Source organism: Odontesthes bonariensis, chromosome 7 (genome assembly GCF_027942865.1).
Source record: "Odontesthes bonariensis isolate fOdoBon6 chromosome 7, fOdoBon6.hap1, whole genome shotgun sequence".
NCBI lineage: Eukaryota > Metazoa > Chordata > Actinopteri > Atheriniformes > Atherinopsidae > Odontesthes > Odontesthes bonariensis.
The window spans coordinates 20,948,229-20,969,732 of record NC_134512.1 but is presented as its reverse complement, the minus strand read 5'-3'; the positions used below and the strand labels follow the sequence as shown (position 1 = coordinate 20,969,732).

At 40.5% G+C, this 21,504-nt stretch overlaps 1 protein-coding gene across 1 annotated transcript; it reads left to right on the top strand.

Annotated features, from left to right (window-relative positions):
- Nucleotides 1-2,995: 2,995 nt before the first annotated feature.
- muc5d (mucin 5d) lies at nt 2,996-20,343 on the top strand. Its single transcript, XM_075471177.1, has 26 exons — nt 2,996-3,056; nt 3,319-3,580; nt 4,763-4,932; nt 5,040-5,165; nt 8,327-8,444; nt 8,540-8,678; nt 8,808-8,909; nt 9,004-9,073; nt 9,181-9,318; nt 9,428-9,592; nt 9,684-9,778; nt 9,900-10,026; nt 10,119-10,374; nt 11,244-11,293; nt 11,381-11,481; nt 13,271-13,422; nt 13,530-13,668; nt 13,745-13,852; nt 15,227-15,406; nt 15,483-15,722; nt 15,855-16,011; nt 18,933-19,061; nt 19,325-19,475; nt 19,582-19,625; nt 19,777-19,977; nt 20,225-20,343. Exons 1-26 carry the CDS (start codon nt 2,996-2,998, stop codon nt 20,341-20,343), a joined length of 3,600 nt encoding a protein of 1,199 aa, XP_075327292.1.
- The last annotated feature ends 1,161 nt before the right edge of the window (nt 20,344-21,504 follow it).

The following is a 21,504-nucleotide window of genomic DNA, read 5'->3' as shown; positions in this document are numbered from 1 at the left end:
CCGGAGCAGGAACAGCGGAGGTGCTGCATGGGCTCAGTGATGTTTTGGGGGAACAAGACACGACATGACATTATAGCATGCACTTTCATCCATTGTAAAAAAAAAAAAAAAAAAGTGTTTCAGAATGCGGTAGTGGTGGCTGTGTGTACAATAGGTGCATGGCGCATAAACTCACCTTAAAGTTTGTCTATCATGCGCTCAAACAGAGCTAAAAAGCGCTCCGTTTTCTGCTCGTGGCGCTTCTGCTCCTTCAGGCTCTCCTGTATCAGGTAATCCATTATGGGATTGGACTTCCTACTTCTTTTTGGGGATGGGGATGACTTTAGAAACAGATCTTCGTTTTCGGCGCTAAACCTGATCAGGCTCTTTGTTTGTGCTTGAGTCCCTGTGAATCAGTCACGTATATGAATACTTGTGATAATAGGTAGCGAAATGACGCTCATGTCACTCAAAAGGAACTTCTCTATGGATAACCAACTACATTGCTTGTAAATACTCGTGTTACAATTTAAAAAACAACAACTCTTTCGCAGCACCTTCACATGCATTGACCGATTACTCCATGTAAAATAGCGACTTTTTCCATGTGCGTTTATATAGGAAAACAACACATTGCCACCATGTTAAACTCACACAATACACCAGTTATCACAACCTAAAACGATTAAAACAGTTAAATTATGGCAAAAAAATAGAAGAACTTACATTTGTGTGGTGCTCTTGCCGCTGCCATTTTTAAAAAGACTCGCGATCTCCCGGTAGTCGCGTTGTACTCTGGGAAATATATCATACCCCTTCAAACGGAGTCTGCCTGGCCGAAGCCCTCCGTTTCAAGGGCTACAACGGAGGGGTAGGGTTAAGGGGAAGGGCTTTGGAAGAGCATTGGGACAACACTACCCCTACACGTGAACGCGCAAAACGGAGGGGAAGGGGTAAGGGGTAGGGCCAAGGGGTGAATTGGGATTGGGCCTAAACATCAGATTGAGTTCCCCCCCTTGTACCCCTTCGGAAACCAATGTATCCATACCTCTGCCCTCAATACAGAACGTACATTGGTTCTATGCAAGGAATGGAGGGATAATGGAGATACTTGATCAGATGCCTCAGCAGACTGTATGATTCAATAACATGTGAAAGTGTGTCCTTTATGCTGTCCTAGCCCAATTTTACACATACCTTCCTATGACCTAATGCAAGTGTTCAGTTTTGTTTCCAAGGGATAAAAACTTTCACAGTGGATTACACACGCATTCATTTTAACCGCCTGGAAGGGGGGAAAAGTTTTAGTCTATGCATTCTTGTGGCAGCACATTAGATAGCTATTCTGGCTATTTAATGGCATTCCACAGAGTGTTAGCTTTGTGGAAAGGCTAAGTAGGTTAGTTTATGATGAACTGTAACTCCTGTAGTTGGCGCAGAGACCTTATAATTGCCTAATTCTTTGCATTTATTCTGTGACAAAACCACTTTTACATTTGTTTATTTCAATTAAACTCTTTTATTACACAAATTAACAATAAACTTCAAACAAATCCACAGAACATAACCAAACTCAAGCTAACATTAAAAATGTCCTCAATTAAACTTTTTTATTGGACAAATTAACCAAAAAATTTCAAACAAATCCACAGAACAGACCCAAAACCAGAACCAAACTCCTTAATTCTCACGTGAATACCGCATGCTGGTCGCCATGCTGGCCAATCATAACAAAGCTCTGTGAGTGAAACCTAAGCAGCGAATGGAAAAAAAACTTGGAGTCGGCTCTCACTTGATGCGAGCCGGCTCTTCTGATTCACTACAGAGCCGGCTCTCAGAGCCGATGCTTGTGCGCATGACCCATCACTATTGTCCACGCTGAAACTATATAATTTGGACCGTTTGGGTCATTGAACGCTGATGATTTTCAGCGAATTAAAGATGCGACCAGGAGTAATGTGGACATCAGTTCACAGACTTGACGAACACCTTTTCTAATGGGGGTTTCCAATATGTAAAGGCCTCAGGTACCGGTCCAGCATTCCTTCTATATTGCTCTAACGAGATACTATTTTAAGGCGTGTATTTGTAAATTATAGCTAGCTAGGACTAATACTGTAAGTCATTTTTCCACGCCCCGCCCCCGCCTTTGACAACTCGTGTTCCTTTTTTTTTTTGCCGCACCTTACTTATCATGGGAGGGCGCGGCTCAAACATAAAGGAATCAAAACAAATACTGCTGTTAATTTAATCCGTTACATCACATCAGTATTATAATAAAATCCACACACTAAACACCCGTCACAACCCACCCTCCCCTTTCTCGATCAGGACGATCTCCCAGTAGAGTTCAGTTGACGGAAAATCCGTCTGGACAAACTATGCAGCCTTTCAGCTGACGGAAATCCGTCACAGCGACGGAGAACTTTAATCCATGAATTTAACCCAGTCATGATGGTTAATAAACTAGAGAACCATGGGATGCAGAAAACATAGGTACTCTGTTGCACACTGCCAAAACTTTTATTGGTTTCCAAGTCTTTGGCCCATGTTTGGTCGATGCATGCTATATTTAGTCATGGATTTTCTCTATAACAACACATATGCTCATGTTCTTAGTAGCTATGGAGGCACAACCCACAGTTCCAAATACTATAGTTTAGTGGGAAAAGTATTTCTTGCGTTAAAAATCAGGGCCTGAATAAATATTTTCCGTAACGAACACATGCTGTGAAATAACTCATAAACTGCATTCTGTTCACCTTGCGTTGCCAATGTTTTAGCGTTACTAAGCCAATACTTCATTACATAGACAGGTGAAGATGGAGTGTTGATTTAAGAAACTTCTTCATGGGTGTGATCTTAAGAGAGACAAATAACGACAACGGTTGTGACTGAAAACCTTTTGTTTACTCATCCTAAACTGCAAACATCCAAGAGACTATATAACATGACAGTGCTAGTGAGATATCAGTTGGCTATCTGTTACAGAACAGGGACCATGAGCATAGTCAAGATGCCTCTCGAATGGGTGATACCATGGGTCACTCTGTCCATTGGACTGTCTGCGACCACCAGTAAGTATACAAAAGGCACACACTAACAATAAACCCAGATTGACCTGCATATATGACTGTGCTGGGATGAAACGTTTTTTTTTAATGCAACTGGAATTTAAACGTATTTTTTTATTTTTTCAAGTTATGACTCAGAATGGGATCAAATTTCCAGTGATCGCGGGTAATTATAAGCTTTTGTTCAGAGTTTAAGAAAACAGAACATGAAATAATTTACACTTTCAGCTGCATCATAATGGATATTTTTTCTCCCATAAACTAGAAGTGACACCCTCTCACAACAACCAGTTCTGCAGCACATGGGGAAACTACCATTTTAGAACTTTTGATGGTTATTTCTACCACCTTCCCTCTACTTGCAACTACATACTTACATCCCAGTGTAAGGCCGACGATGAGAGTTTCAATATTCAGCTCCAGCGACTGGAGGTAAATGGAGTCCCCACCATCAAGAGAGTCACAATGACACTGGATGGGGTTGAGTTGAAATTAAACAACGCTACCATCAAAGTCAATGATGAACCGTGAGTATGCTTTTTGTTGATGAGGTTGTAATTTCCAGTTGATATTCTGACTAGAATAGACTATCATGATTTCTTTTTCCCCTCTAGTGTTACCATACCATTCAGCCTGGGTGGCATTTCAATTGAGAAAACGTTGTTTAATGTTAAAATTGAGGCAAAGCTGGGTCTGGTCTTCATGTGGAATCAAGTGGACTCCCTCTGGGTATGTTTTTTCATCTTTGCTTTGTTAAATAGTGTCCACCACCTGACCGAACTAAGCTTTTGTAGCTAAAGCTATATTAACCACAATTTGTGGCATTGGAAAACTGAGTTCCATGACACAATTATTTACATGAATCTATACTGAGTCAAAGGCAGTTGTGAAGGTTTAATGCCTCATTAAAAGACAGAAAGAATATTATTTTTTCTGTTGATTGTGACACCAGTTTTGATAAATCAATAGAGAACACAGTACAAAAGTAAGCTGTAACAGTGTAGATAATGAATTATTAGGAAATGTATGCTGTATGCTTTAAGGATGTAAAAAAAAAAAAAAAAAAAAAAGGCTGTGACCTCTGTTTCACACAAAAAAAAAGGCACAAACTAATAATTATTCACAAAGAAGCAATATTTGAAGGGGAACAAAAAAGTAAAATACAACCAATGAATCTTTGACCGTTCAACAAACTCCTCTCACCGTGCATTTTCTTTACACAGAAACAAATCATCAGGTGATGTTTGAAAATTTTTTTTGTCTTTCACCTTTTGTTTGAAATGGTTGAACACCAGAAGAAAGGCAGGTTTAGCAGAATTCTTTACACAAATTGTGCCAGGAGTAATATGTATTCTTACGAGATCTTATTTGTTTTTTACAAATCTAAATTTTACCTGCTTTAAAGGTGGAGTTGGATCCAAAGTTCAAGAATCAAACCTGCGGCCTTTGTGGCGACTTCAATGATGCTGATGTTTCCACTAAAACAGATCTTGAAGATTTTTCTGAAAATTGGAAAGTTGATGATCGCAATGAAAATTGTAACGCCATCACCTCTGAAGTCACGCACACTTGTGCAAATAAGGTATGTGAAACAGAATGTTCTTGTAATAATCTTACATGCATCCTTTGGAACTATTCAAATACATGATTTAATCTGACCCACAGCAAGACATTTGTGAGAACCTCCTGACTGGATCTGCATTCCACAGCTGTCAAAGTCGGATTGATACCGATTCCTTCATTGAAGCTTGTAAGAAAGACATATGCTACTGTAACAGCAACAGCACTTCATGCTACTGTTCAACTGTGTCAGAATACTCTCGACAGTGTGCTCATGAGGGTGGGAAACCACAGCAGTGGAAGACCAAACAACTGTGTGGTGAGCACTGAAATAAGAGCTGTCGATTTTCAAGAATTAATGTTTTGATTTTGGTTAAATGAGAAGGGCTGCCTCTAAATTTTAATCACTTTTTGTGTGTTGAATAGCAAAACAATGCCCTTTTAACATGGAGTATAAGGAATGTGGTAGTCCCTGTACTGACACCTGCAGCAACCACCAAAAAAGCCAGCTGTGTGACAAGCACTGCATAGATGGATGCTTCTGTCCATCCGGTAAGTTCACCAGTTTAGAAAAGTACATATATTGTGCTATTTGATCCCACAAAATAATTGTTGTTGACATTCCTGAGTGCTAAGTTGGACAAAACCTGTTCTTCTAGTTAGAGTTTGCACATTCAGAGTCAACAACTGGGTTTTCATTGTTGGTTTTGATGTGAATTTAGAAGAAGTGAATGTGACAAGCAAAAAAGCTAACAGTGTGGGCTATACTGTCTCCATTTGGCAACACATGACAGCCTTGTTTACGCTCTACAAACCGGTCATTGAAACATAATCTAACTCCTTTTTTTGCACCCTTTTAAACATCACTTTATACTTGCTTCTATTACACTTTTGAAATGATGGGCCAGCTCATCTCAAGTGCATCATATTTATTTAGATGAACATCCTGCAAAACAGGAAAATACAGCAGGTTACAGGAGCTGCTCCGTCCGTTCGCTCTATAAACGGCTTCATCAAGCGCTGACCAACTTCTTGCGCTAGCCAGTAACAGTAGAACATTTGCACTGCAGAACCCAACGGTAAAACAGTTTAGTATTAACACATCAGTCTATACATTTCTGCATCTTGTTCTCACACATAACTGGTATCAACTAACTTAAACTCATAAAAATGTATTTTATAAACTCCTACCAACATCAATTCTAATTGTCTTTGTAACAGTTTACAAACCAAAACAAATGGCCAAGTAGCCAATATAAGCATTAATCACAGGCTACTAACTGTGCTAACCAAAAATATCCTGAACCACGTGCGTACTTTTATTCTAAAACCCAAAAGAAGGTCGGTTTTCCCACCGCGTGACTGTCCTGTGTAACGGGCTACATCGTTAGCAATGCTACATCAGAACACCCCACAGACGAGATTTGCGTCTTCAGCGTCCCTTTCTCACAAAGTGCTCAGTATACACCTACTGTTACCTTTAATCTATGTATTTATCATCCAGCTTACCTGCAAAACAGGAAAATACAGCAGGTTACAGTAGCTGCTCGGTGCGTTCGCTCTATAAACGGCTTCATCAAGCGCTGACCAACTTCTTCTGCTGGCCAGAGCGTTAGCAACTGATACACACAGCACTGAGCGCCCTCTGCTGGCGAAACTCAGATTACACTTTTAAATACAGTAATACAATCGATTTTAACAGTAGTCTATTAATAGCCTGATTAACATAGACTTTCAAATCTCTTCGAGATTCTGGTCTGACCAAGACCATAACGAATACGATTCGAAATGGCCTGGTCAACCCGCCTCCCTCGGGTTGCTACTGGTTGTGGCCAGAAAAGGCTGTGCCTAAGCTTAAGCCAATCACACCACTCTTTCCTCTGACGTATGATTTAGCTACCAGCGGGGCTAACTGGTAGATTAAACTCTTACCAAAGCCAGTAGGGAGCAAGGCGAAAACGTCTTTCCTGTCAAGAAATGATTCAAGGGCTGTTCTTTGCTCGATTTTTAACGAGAATCTCCCGTCGAACACTTTCATTACAGCATCTACAGCAGTGTCAAAAGCTTGACGCTGCTCCATGTTGATATTGAATGAAGCGCTTCCGTGTACAATCCATGGGTTGAGTGGCAGTTCAACCACGTCACTACCTTGAACACGCCTTTACCCTGGGCCGTTGCCGCTGCTCAAAGTTGATTGCTTCCCGACAAAGTGAGTGGAGTTCCCATTTTTTCGGGAACTCGAATCCACCTGAATGAGCAGTTTGCCTGAGTAAGTGTAGCAGAGCCGAAGGTGTTGCGTCACTGCGAGGGCGGAGCCTGGGTAGTCTATTAGAGACAGAAAGTGAGTTTAGACCTTAAAATAAAATGGGGGGCTACTATTTTAATGTACTTATCTCTTTCATAGTGCCACACTTCATTAGTGAATAGAAACCCAGCTAGTATGTACTGAAGCCATAGCACTAGATTAAACCCTTTACTCAGTTTAGATAAGCAGGTGGCTGTTATGCATGAGCAGGCTTGTAACCAAGCAGATCATCAAATATGAGAAAAAGTTACTTTTGTTCAAGTTCTGCTTTAAGCCTTCACTATTTCCACACTGAACTTTACAACAAATTGCATTCCAAACACAAGACAATGAAATAAAAACATATACAAGCTAAAACTGTTCTCAACAAAACCAACTAAGTCTAGGAATCTTGGTGCAATTTAAATTTGATTCAGATTGAACAGAACAAAACACTGGTCAGTCCTTAGATATTTACCACAACATCTGGAATGACCACAAGCTGTGCGATACATCACTTTCACGTGGAGTTGATCAACAGTGTTGGCTTGTGGCATATTATTCCATTCCTCTACAAATGCATCCCTTATTTGTCATATATTTCCAGGAATACAGTGCCATACTGTCTGTGTCAATCCAGAATATGACATTTAAGATGAATGTGCTGGCTGATGCCTCCAGTCTTACCAAACTCATGTATGAGACAACAAATCATCAAGTTGTGGACATTCACTTCATTTGCTTTCAATCTGATGTCCAAAACCCACCTGTGGTCCCATCTTATCTTGTCTGATTTTATTTTTATTTTTTTAAAGATAGCCTTTTATAGCCCACATATGACTTTCAGGATAGTGGTCACAATACATAATAACTATTGTCTATACAGCCTACATCTGTGTCAAGAGTAGTTTCACAACTTTGTGAAATTAAACTTAACGTAAATGTGTGTTAGTAAATTCTGTGGCTTCACACAAGAATTCATCATATGGAACACAAAATACAAACCTTTTTAAGTTTGCTGCATGGCGTCGATAGTAAAATAGTGTCAATTGTTTTTTAATAGTGCAGTTATATTTTTTTCAAGTGTTAAATATTTTTACAACTTTACCTTACCATCTTTTTCTTTCTAAATCAGAAATGATGCTGTTATTTCTCTCTAGCTTCAAAGCTACCAATCCACCTCTGGCTTATGACTGTATGTAAAGGTTGGTTCAAATCTGAACCAAAACACTAAATCATCAAAAACACAATACATCATAATCAAACTAACCAATCGATGCAGATGTAGACCTGCAATGCCCAAGTTCTGAGAGGTTAAATTACAGATCCTGCCTGCAGCACAACATTTCTGTACCTACATAGCAGAGACGACTCTTGTGTAGATATACTGTTGGTTTAATACTAATGACATCACTTTGTTTCTCCCAAGGAACTGTGTTTGACGATATCTCACAAAGTGGGTGCATCACTGTTGATGAGTGCCCCTGCTTTCACAATGGCCTTTCATACAAACCTAGGGAAACTTACTTTAGGGCTTGCAAAAATTGGTAATTTCTTCATTATGATTTTGAAGTTTACAAAATGCATTTCTTTGATGGTACATCCAATCAACTTGCTGTCCAATTAAATCGTCTGTTCTCAGCGCATGTGCTAAGGGTCAGTGGAGCTGTCAAGATGTTGACTGTCCCGGTGTCTGCTCTATCATGGGTGGCTCTCACATCTCCACCTATGATGACAAAACCTATAGATTCCATGGTGAATGTTCATATGTTTTATCCAAGGTGAGGAGATTAAATAGAAAACAATGCTGAAATGAATGACAAAATAATAATCTTGTCACCAACAAACAGATTCTCACTCAATAAAAAGAAGTTTGAAATTAAGTGCATTTTTTGTTCTCTTGACTTTAGGAGACTAATGGGACTTTCAGTGTCCGTGGTGATTTGGACAATTGTGACGAATCAGAAAAATCCACTTGCCTGTCTGCAGTCACTTTACAATATCAGAAAATGGTAGAATATCTAAATATCTAAAATTTATTCCTATCATTCTCCTCTCAGAAATTGTTTTATTTGTTACCTTACCTAATTAATTTTTTTCCTGCAGATAATTGACATTAAAGCTAACGGAGAGGTCATTTATAACAAAGGTGTCTCAAAACTTCCTTTGTTCACAGGTGAGTGGTTAGAACTTTGCAGTATGTCAACACCTAATAAAACACAATATTTGGATGAGTTAGCTTAAAATTTGTTCAATATGAAAATATCTGTCTTCTCCCCACAGATGACATCACAATCTTCAGCCCATCTACATTCTTCATTGTAATCCACAGCACCTTTGGGTTTGATCTTGAAATCCAGCTTGTACCTATTATGCAGGTCTACATCAAAGCAAATGTTTCCATGAAGGGAAAACTCAGTGGTACATTTATTCTTTTTTTTTTTTTTCAAATCAAATTGTCAAGTGTAAACCTTTTTACAGTGACTGTTTTTGGTGGTTATGAAGTCAAAGTGTCATGATCTTTATGTAGGCCTTTGTGGAGATTTCAATGATAATGAATATGATGATTTCAAAACTACAACTGGATTGATTGAGGGAACACCTGTGACATTTGCCAACACATTGAAGACCAGAGCAAGCTGTCCCGATGTGAAAAACAGGCTTGGAGACCCCTGCTCTTTCAGCACTGCCAGGGGTAGGTCTCTGATATCAGGGTCTGTTTTTGTAATGCTATTCTTCACAAGTCTTCACCAGTCAGCAAGTTTAATCATTTATCTTTTCTGTAGAGAAATATGCCAAACACTATTGCTCCTACCTGTCACAGCAACCTGGGATTTTTTCACGTTGCCATTCTGAAGTTGACCCAAAAGAGTATGAAGAAGTAAGCAATCATGTATTTCTGTGTACATCTAATCTCTGTTTATGTGTTTGTATTGTTTTACTAAATCATCAACGGAAAATTACAGGGTTTCAGTCTTCTTCTTCAATGTTTCTCTTTGCAGTCTTGTGTTTATGACACCTGCACCTGTAAAAATAGCCAGCACTGCATGTGTGCTGCCATAGCCTCATATGTCCATGCATGTGCTGCTGAGGGTGTATTGCTGAATGGATGGAGGAACTACATGTGCCGTAGGTTTTGCCCAATTAAATCAAATGTGGCATAAAAAATGTTTTCTTTTAAAAACATTTTCCCGTCACACAATCCTTTTTTCTTTTCACAGAGGACTACAATACTGACTGCCCTTCCAATTTTGTGTACGACTACCAGATGACAAGCTGCGGCCGCACCTGCCACTCTCTTAGTCAGTCAGACTTAACATGTGGGATTCACTTTACCCCTCACGATGGCTGCGGCTGTGCCGAAGGAACTTATCTCAATGAGAAAGGACTGTGTGTGTCAGCCTCACAGTGCCCTTGTTATGTCAGATACAAAGTGGTACAGTCCAAGAATGTCATCAGGCTCAATGGACAAATCTGGTGAGGATTTTGGTAATCTTTGTAAACCATATTTCCATCTTCATTTGCAGACATAGCCCACAGCTAGTTATTTGGGGACAGGTAGGACAATGGGAAAATAGATCACAAGACAAAAAATAAATTACAAGAAATTGTCCCCACTGATTCATGCTCAGTACGCACATACTGCTTTGAGTTGCTGCTTCCCACAGTAGTGAGCAGTCTGCCTCTAGAAGCACCACTGATAAGTGTACAGATGGATATTAGCCTTTTCTACTCTTAAAAGGAAATGTACTTTAAACTGGAGATGAAGCAGAACTGCAAATAATTTGTCCAACATAAAACAGATACTTATTGTTACAGTATTATAATATTTTTGCAATGTGAAAGTGTGGCTCTGTGTACAGAAACACGGATATTATGACAACCATAGATTCATCTATGCGTTACTTTTTGGTGAACGCCTTACTCCAACTGTTTTTGTAAGGACTGGAAATCTGCAACATCAGGTTAAATACACAGTTTATTTGTTTAACTTGTAAAAATAAAAAATAGCACCATTGATTTAGAGAAAAATCTCCCTCCATGCACACTGACTAACCCTAACACAGATACACAATCAAAGCCTTAAGTTGCACATTGTGTGCAACTGTTTGACAGGACTGATAGTTTCCTTCTCCCCAATGTGTGGTCAAAGTAGCATTGTCTGAACACTTGCTAACATCACCACTTGGCGTTGCTTCAGTATGTTGTGTAGAGGGTGTGCGGCATTGTCCATTATGTTTATCAACTTGTGCAGCTTTTTTCTTTGCATAATCAGCTCCAGGAGCACCAGAGGAGTCTCCAAAACAGAGCCAGTCTTTCTTATCAGTTTTTTTTCTGCTTTTCAGCTTGTGCCATGGTGGAAAATTTACCTGTACAGGACACCAGATAAGTGAGAGTAGGTACAAAGTATTGAGTAAAGAGCAGTATATGCAACAAAATGCACACTGTACTGTCCCTTGTGACACACTTTCGTTGTCATCAGCATGTACCTCTCCAATGGTTTACTTCAACTGCTCAAACGCAAGGCAAGGTGACAAGGGGACTGAGTGCCAAAACAGCTGCCAGACACTAGGCATTGAATGCGTAAGACTGAAATCCGCTTAAAGCAATACAATGTAACTTCTCAAAAAGCCCATTATGGAGCTCCCCCTACAGGCTTGGAGGTAATGTACGGTTACGGTCTGTTGCTTTGCTTTGATGTGAACGCAATTGACGCGGGTCGGACGTGGGCATGGCGTGACGTGAGGAGTTTAAAAGACAGAATGGACAGCTGATTCAGAACAACAGCGACAGGTGAGGACAAGTTTCACTCTGTTTTAGCCTACATCAAGTTCGAGACATTTTTGAAGATGGCCAACTGGGGAGACAAGGAGGTCCGCGAGCTCCTCAGCCTCCGAGCAGAGGACGTTATTTACCGCCACATTTCGGGGACGGTGAAAGATGGACCTCTGCTGGAAGGGCTGGCGAGAAAGATGGGAGAGCGCGGTTTCCCACGCAGCAAGACGCAGGTGACCAAAAAACTGAAAGCCATGAGGAAAAAGTTCCATGCGGTTAATGACCACAACGCCAGGAGTGCCAGAGGGCGATTGGACTGGCCATATTTTGACATGTGCCACGCCATCTGGGGAGGAAGCCACTCTGTATTTAACCCTACCTCCGACGCATGGCTTGTGCCTACGTCATTGTACACGCCCAGCATTTTATGTGTTTCGTGTGAGGCTCTGCCACTAGGCAATGCCCCCTGAACTCGGCTTCAGGCGACACGGGTCACCTAACACGCCAAGCGTTCACATTGCTCGACGCGGGTCGAAGGTGCAATTTGGACCCGCTAAGGTAGCGGGGTCTCAGTGTGAAAGGGGCTAATGTTGCGCTAGCTTAGCCTTAAAGGCTCTAGCATGGTTGCCGCGTCTGCTAGCTCGAGCGGTGTTGATGACGTCACGATTTCATGCCCGCAATATATAGTGGCGCAAATCGATGCGCCAGTCGTTGCAATTTTCTCCGTCACAGAGGTGGCGCTGCTACGTGAAGGTTACCGCTACTCTACAACGACGAAAGTGTAGAAGAAAACAATGAAGAGCAGGAATAATGTCATTAATTATACTTCTGCAGTATTTGGATAATTTTAATTTTTTTAATTCAGTTAAAAGAGGTGAAGGTTTGAAACCCCCGGCATCACCACTTTTTGAGTCTCTGCCCTCTTCTTTGCCTTCATGTATCTGTCCCGTAGCTTCTTCCACACATTCTTACAGAACTCTCTCTCTTTCCCCAAAGTTCTGCCAATCTCAATCTCAAAGTGTTGGGAGTTTACGTGCTCCCTGTGCTGTTTCACTGCAGTTTCGTACAGGTGCTGTAAAAACGCACCTCCTGACTGAGCCTGGTCTCACATTGGTCCATCCGGTTTGTCATTCTCGGCACAGCCAAGTTACAAAAATCGACTGGTGCACGACAACGCGATGCGCCGTCTCTTCAATGCAAGCGCCATGCCTGAAACGTCATTTTTACGTCACAGTCCGCCACCGCCGTGACAGACGCGTCATCTGTAAATCCAGCTTTATACCTGGGAGCATGAGAGGGGTCTATTTGTTTTTGCGGTAGGTGTGCCAGAAAGCAAGTCGAAGTACTTCCACTCAGCTCCCGGGCCGCTCCAGTAAATTACATAGTGCAGTTTTTCCAACTCAGACCCCTGAAGGGCATAGGAGACAGGCCAATCGTAATATTAAAACTCATTCTAGCCGCACAATTTTTTTCAAGCTTTTATTTTAAGGTAGAAATGTTACATAGTATTGCTTTAATGACCACTGTTGAATATACAATATATGTGTACTAAAGCAGCAGACTGACATAATAAACAAATCACTTTCTTGCTTGACAGTTGAGTACAGAGTGTATCTCAGGTTGTATCTGTCCTGGTGGCCTCCTGTCAGACGGTGAAGGAGGTTGTGTGAAGGAGGATGATTGTCCCTGCCCACACAATGGAAAATCTTATCGTCCTGGACAAAATATAACTGTGAACTGCAACACATGGTAAGCTATGGTGTACATGTAATAGTTCTCTGTCAGATATCATTTCATTTGACATTTTGGAGTTGAGGACAAATAACCTCACTTTTTTTTCTTTTACTTAAATCTAGCACGTGCAAAAACAGAAAATGGCACTGCACAAGTAATGACTGTGGTGGAACCTGTACCATATATGGACAGGGGCATTACAGGACTTTTGATGACAAGAAATTCCCCTTTGTTGGGGACTGTGGCTACATCTTAACTCAGGTATCGTCCATAGTTATGTTTAGCTGTTATGACTTGTAAAAGTAAGTCTTGCGATACTGACATCACAATCTTCCAGGATCACTGTGGGGATGATATGAATGGCACCTTCAAAGTCGTGACAGAGAACATCCCTTGTGATGCAACTGAAACAATCTGCTCTACTGCAATCAAGCTCTTCCTGGGGGTACATAATTATGGAAGAACATTGCATTCACAAAGAAAGAAAAATGCAGAGACTGTCTTATAATTATGACTTATTTTCTCATAATTGAAAAGAAAGTAAAGGTGGCCATTAGTGTATTTCAGAAAACAAGGTGACTGTGCTACCTAATTAAAAGTATAAATATAAGTATAAATGTCAGTATAGGTATGTTGTTTTCAAGAAAATAACAGTAAAATATGTTCGGACATGAACACATTTACCGCTGTGTTGCATCATGCCTTCTATTAATAACAATCAGTAAGCATTTACAAACTGGGGGAAACGACTGCTTTAGTTAAACTCAATAGTTTAGGGCCTCCTTTGTAATATGATTTGTGTAATAATGCTTCAAATGTTTACAGTATGCGACAGGTCTGATCTACAGATAGGCCTATTTAGCACTGGGATTTTTATTTTACCATAGAGTGTTAGAAAATGTGAACATGATTTGGCATTACATTATTGAATTAAGCAAGTCTTTTCTGGAAAAGACTTTTACATGGCAGCATATGTTGGTTTGTTGTAAACCTATCTGTTGCTGTGACAAATCAATTTATCTCAAAGGATCAATGACACAGACAGATGTTATATAGTTTGCCATTAATGCTGACTTCACAGATGTGTAAGCTATCCATGTCGTGTAAACCATCAGAGGTTCTGGCTTTTGTGCACAACTAACTAACTGGATGGTCCCTATCCTCTTTTGTCATGATGGTACATGGTCCATGATATATAAGAATTTCAGATTTTGATTGAGCAGACCACGGGACAGTTTAACGCCTACATTTGTGGATGAAACGGGGAGGATGGAAGGGGATCTTGAGCTCTTTTTCAGAAATTTGTGTGCCTTTTTAATACAGGGCGACCTGAAAATAATGGTCATTCACTATTCCTTCTACATATGGTGATTCAAACATAACATTTCTCAATTTTGTAATTTGATATATTAATTTTACTTTTTACTTGTAATTCTTTCAGTTCATTATAGAGTTTGGATTATTATCATTGAATTTCTTTATATTTACACTTTACAAAGTTTTCTAACTTTTAAACATTGGTTGAAATTGCCAGTGCCTGCTTTGATTAAAAATAAATCCAAACAACCTGTTGATTTTCAGTTGTTCCAGTCAAAATGTGTTTACAATTTTGAAATTTAACAGTTTACAGTGTAATTTGGAAATTTTATGAGAGTAAGTCATAAAAATGACATATGGTCTGGCATTTTCTCTTTTGCAGGTGCAATGTTCTTCCCTTAAAATAAATGACCATTGTAAACAATCAAAAATCTATTTTTTTTGGAAAACCCTAATGTGACCATGGAAGAGTACACATGAGTATGTTTGTTTTTTCTTCCAGAACAAAGAAATTGTTCTGTCTGAGGAAAATGTCAGAGTTATTAAGCAAAGCAATGGGGTGGACATACCCTATAAAGTCCATACAATGGGTTTGTATCTTGTCGTTGAGGCAAAGAATGGTCTTGTTCTTATGTGGAACAAGAAGACAACACTCTTGATCACACTCAGCTCCACATTCAAGGTTGGTGAGCAAATGTAAAGGTTGTTGGAACGTTAATGTGGATTCTATTTACAAACTGCCTCTCATTTTATCTCAGGGTAAGGTCTGTGGTATGTGTGGAAATTATGATGGAAATATCAAGAACGATTTTACCAAAAAATGTAAAGACACTGTGGTTGACGTGCTTGAGTTTGGAAACAGCTGGAAAGTGTCACCTACCTGTCCAAATGGAAACGCAACAAAAGATCCCTGCAGTCTGTACTCGCACAGAAAACCATGGGCATTGAAACACTGCAATATTATCAAAAGCAAAGTGTTTGAGGCCTGCCATTCAATGGTAAGATTACTAAAACTATGGCACATGCCTGATAATCCCAAGGGAATGAAAGTAACAGCCATTTTAATGCCTAACTAGCTAAAGCTGTATATGCTGCTTACATTTACAATGGCTTTTTTTTTTTTCAAAAAGGTGCTTCCCGAAAGCTATTATGATGCTTGTGTGACAGACACATGTGCCTGCAATACAGGGGGAGATTGTGAATTTTTCTGCTCAGCTGTTGCAGCCTATGCTGCAGCCTGTAACAAGGCTGGAGCCTGCTTGAAATGGAGAACTCCCACTATCTGCCGTGAGTGTTTTGTCTGTTTCTGTAGGTAGATAAAGAAAGAAGAAAGAGCGTTTTTTAAAAATATTTTTCAGTAAAAAAATTAACTGTATCAAATATTGACTATAGATTTAAAACTTTTTCCAGAACTGCTACACGTTACAGTGCCTTCTTTCTGCTGAACAATTTGTACAATTACTGTCCAACTACTGTCCCCCCCAATATATTTATATAGATATAGATATGGATATATTTACTATATATATATAAACAACCACAACCACCCTTCTTGTGGTTGGTACCCTTCCTTAAACCTCGAGGCCTGGGAACTTGAGGGTTCTACGCAGTATCTTACCTGTTCCTAGAACTGCACTCCTCCCGGATCTGCTGAAGGCACTCTCCCAGTTTGGGGGTCATGGCCCAGAGCACTTCAATTACCACTGGTAACACTGCTGCCTTCAATTCCCAGATCTTTTCAAATTCTTCCTTCAGCCCTTATTTTTCAAGCTTTTCGTGTTCCTCCTTGATGTTGCCGTCACTCGGAATTGCTATATCTATCACGAAAATCTTCTTCTGTAGTTTATCGATCACCATAATGGTAACAATGGTTAGCCATCACCTGCTTATCAGTCTGGATCTGGAAGTTCCAGAGGATCTTAGCTGTCTCTCCCATTATGACTTTGGGACTTCAGATCCATACCAGACACAGATGTTCCTGTACACTATTCCGCTTTGTTATGGTGTTCCATGTATTCCATACCTGCCTACATCTTACACCCCGTTAGTACGTGCTGGACTGTCTCAGAAGCCTCTTTGCACCTGGGGTCCTGTCTGATGTGGTAGACCTGGCCTCTATTGCTCTTTTGCTTAGGGTCTGTTCTTGAGATGCCATTATTAGTGCATCTGTGCCGTCTTTCAGACAAACATTTTCTAGCCACTGATAGGACTTCTTGATATCCGCCACCTCTTCAATCTGTTGGTGTTACATGACATGCAGAGGCTTATCTTTCCACGTTAGTTCTTCCTCGCCTTGCCTGGGTTTCAGTAGCCTGAGACTCACTTCTCATACGCATCTTCCTGATGTATACCTGGATCTTTGTTGTTATCCTATGGCTCTGACGCTCACTACTCCCCAGCCTCCCTCCTTCCTCTAAGTGTACAATCTCAGGGTGTTGGACTTGGGGTGAAACCCTCCATGCATTGTGTGTTATTATGCCAGCAGGGTATCTGATGACTGGAAGGGCATAGATGTTAATGGGTCAGACTTTGTTCTTCCAACTCATTGTCTTTTGCCTGTGGAATCCCAAGGTATTTATAGCTTATATAAATACCCTGGATATCCTCAATGTCTGTTATGGTCTGTCTGATCTTACAGTCTTGAGTGACAGTCCTGTTGATTAGTAGCTGTACTGTTTGGTGTTACTCCCAATTCCCCTCTGGGCTCAGTTCGTGTATTGAGCCATGTGCCTACTCATCTTGTCCGCTATGATGCGTGACAGGAGCTTCCATGTTGTGTCGAGGTCCAAGTTATTGACCGGTAGTTGAATTTTTTATCTTTCATCTTTAGGATTGTCCGACTTTGGGTTAATCAGTCTGGGTGGGTCCCATTGATTAGCAGCTACTTAATTTGTGTTGCTAGGAGTGCTTTTTAGTTTTCGATTCCCACTCTCGCCACTCAAAAAAGATTGGTGGAACTGATAGCTGGAGGGGTGTCAGTCCACCTCCTTGTCACGGCTGAGGTGCCCTTGAGCAATGCACCGTACCCCCCATGCTCCCCGGGCGCTTCATGGCTGCCCACCGCTCCAGGTTGGCATCTGTCGCTGAGTGTGTGACCCTGTGCATGTGCATGTGTGTGTCAACAGGTGCCAACCTGGATGGGTTAAAAGCGGAGGACAAATTTCGTGTGTATGCATGTATGCATGACCAATAAATCGGATCTTAATCGTGATGGTTACTGTTTTCTCTTCTGGAAGACTGTAGTCATCTCTCAGATCTACTAGCATTGGTGTTATGTGATGTTTTGCTCTCCCATATGGTCTTCCAGTATTGTTCAGCCCAGGATGGGTCTATTCTCATCCTATTACCCTGCCACTTCTACTTCTGTTGGTATTCTTTATTGCATCTTTCTTAAGCTCTGATAGCTGGCTTACCTCCCTCATGACTGGCTCGCCCTTACCGTAGCATCTTTGTTGTACCCCTTCGATCTCTAGGTCTGATAGCAGATTCTATTTCTTAACATTAGAACACTGGGTCATAAGTCGTTTCTTAGATAGTTTAGATGTTAGCTTTTAAAGTATCTATTTGTCCCACATCCTCTGCATATATCCCCTCTCATTGGGATTGCTGGAATAGTTGCATTCCAGCAATGTGAGATTATCACTATTTCCATGAATGTCTTGTTCCTGTAGCCCACTTACCATCATTATGTCCTAGTCCCCCAACACCTGACATGGACCTTGTTAATCTGGGCAATGTCCAAGCTGGCATGGCATTAGTTCTATGTCTCTCAGTCATAAATATCGATGTTGCTGGAGGTATGCCCTGACTGAGAAGCTTCATAACAAGGGTGGTGACAATACCACTATGCCAACCTGCTAGCTATATACATATGTATATATATATATATATATATATATATATATATATATATATATATATATACACACACATGTGTATATATATAAATATATTTCACCCTTCCTGTTTCACAGTGAAACATTTATATCCCAAAGACATGCATGCAAGCATCTGTGTTTGTGTCACAGTGGCATAATGTGTTTAAAACAGGTCAAGAAAAAAAATCCTGACCTGATCATATCCATGATCTTACCGGTCATAGCACACTTCCGTCACCAGCTGGGTAATCAAACCATCCCCCATGCATGGCTGCGTAATGCCATATATTTCTTTGTTACTATTGTGATGCCTTTTTTCTCTTTTGTCAGCTATATTCTGTGATTATTACAATTCTGATGGAGAGTGTGAGTGGCACTATACACCATGTGGAAGACCATGCATGAAGACATGTCGGAATCCATCTGGGAAATGCTACAATCATCTTCCAGCATTTGAAGGTAAAAATGACATGAGAAAAATACTCTATAGATTTTTAGGGTTGTAATCATTCAGCAAGGGCTTATGATTTTGAATGTTTTTTTTCAAATAAAGCCCATGATACAATTAGAGTTAAGCTAAACTGTGACATTGACACTGACATTTTGAGTAGTTTTCATCTGCTTCCACCACTCATAGTTGTCCACAAGGATTTGGCTAGACTTTCTGTGTGTTCCTATTCTGTACTACTTTTGTAATTTACAACAAAATTTACTTTCTTGAGGCTGCTATCCAACTTGCCCACCTGAACAATCTTATTTGGAGGAAATCACTATGAAGTGTGTGTCATTGGAGGAATGTGGCTGCTATGATGATGAAGGAAAGCATTATAAAGAATGGGAGTCCATACCTTCAAAGGAAAACTGTTACAGCTGGTATGATACTCACAACCATAATAATTCTCCAGTTTATACAAAATGGTATCACATTATAAATAGGGCCTGTGACTTGTCAACCTTTATTCTCTCATTTGCTTCCCAGTTCTTGTTTCTCAACAAATATCAAGTGCACATATGATGTCAGTGGTAAGTAGGGTGAACATTATGCACATACTTAGGATTATTACCTTAATTGACAGTTGTCATTGAGTGAAAATAACATGCAGAATAACTGAATAGAAAATAGTTTGGCTCCATTGTAGAAACATTGTTGAAACACTATGTCTCACTTTTGCAGCCTGCACCTGTTACTTTAATGGTCGTTATTACACGTATGGAGATACAATCTATAAAACACATGATGGAGATGGAACCTGCATCAATGCTACTTGTGGAGAGAATGGAATCATTACCAGAATCATGACACATTGCCCCACACCCACACCAATAATATCAACATCAATTCCAACAACAACTGTCTTTCTGTTCAACACAACTGGTGAGATTAAGATACGTAGTTTAGCTGTAAAAGATCTCTTTTTGAAGATTTGACCATTTTGAACCAAACTTTAGAGTTAAGTCGTCTATATTAGTTATAAGAACTGATCTAATTGTATCTAATATAAATTGATTTCATTTAATTAAATTTAGTATAATCTATTTTTGATTTGTGCTTTACACTCACAGAAATAACCTCAAAACTGCCAATCACAAAAGCTCAGCTGAGTTCTACTGTTAATTCTGAGGCTGTTACAACTATTCTGAGCTTAACAACGCCAAGAGTTTCAACAAGATTACGGACTACAACAGCCACAATTCTGGAAAAACCCACAATAAGCTCAACAACTACAGTGAAGCCCCCTGAAACAACAACAACAGCTAAAACAACCCTTAAAATTGTTAGTAATACAATGGTTACACAAGCCCCATCAACAGCACCTCTCGTTGAAATTACTACCACAATCACAGAAAAACCTAAAACAACAACGGAGGGTACAGAAAAACCTACCACAACAGCCACAATTACAGAAAGACCAACAACAACAGGCACTGAAAAGACTACCATGACCACCATAGTCACGGAAAAGCCCACAAAAACAACGACAGGCACTGAAAAGCCTACCACGACCACCAAAGTCACGGAAAAGCCCACAACAACCACAACTGGCACTGAAAAGCCTACCACGACCACCATAGTCACAGAAAAATCCACAACAACGGGAACTGAAAAGCCTACCATGTCCACCACAATCACAGAAAAGCCCCCAACAACAACGGAGGGTACAGGAAAACCTACCACAACAGCCACAATTACAGAAAGACCAATACCAACAGGCACTGAAAAGCCCACAACAACCACAACGGGCACTGAAAAGCCTAAAACGACCACCATAGTCACCGAAAAGCCCACAACAACAACAACGGGTACAAAAAAACCTACCACAACAGCCACATTTACAGAAAAGCCCACAACAACAACAACAGGAACTGAAAAGCCTACCACGATAACCACAATAACAGAAAAGCCCACAACAACCACAACGGGCACTGAAAAGCCTACCACGACCACCATAGTCACGGAAAAGCCCACAACAACAACAACGGGTACAAAAAAACCTTCCACAACAGCCACATTTACAGAAAAGCCCACCACAACAACAACAGGAACTGAAAAGCCTACCATGGCCACCACAATCACAGAAAAGCCGCCCACAACAACGGAGGGTACAGAAAAACCTACCACAACAGCCACAATTAAAGAAAGACCAACAACAAAAGGCACTGAAAAGCCTACCACGACCACCATAGTCACGGAAAAGCCCACAACTACAACAACGGGTACAATAAAACCTACCACAACAGCCACATTTACAGAAAAGCCCACAACAACGGGAACTGAAAAGCCTACCACGGCCACCACAATCACACAAAAGCCCACAACAACAACGGAGGGTAAAGAAAAACCTACCACAACAGCCACAATTACAGAAAGACCAACAACAACAGGCACTGAAAAGCCTACCAC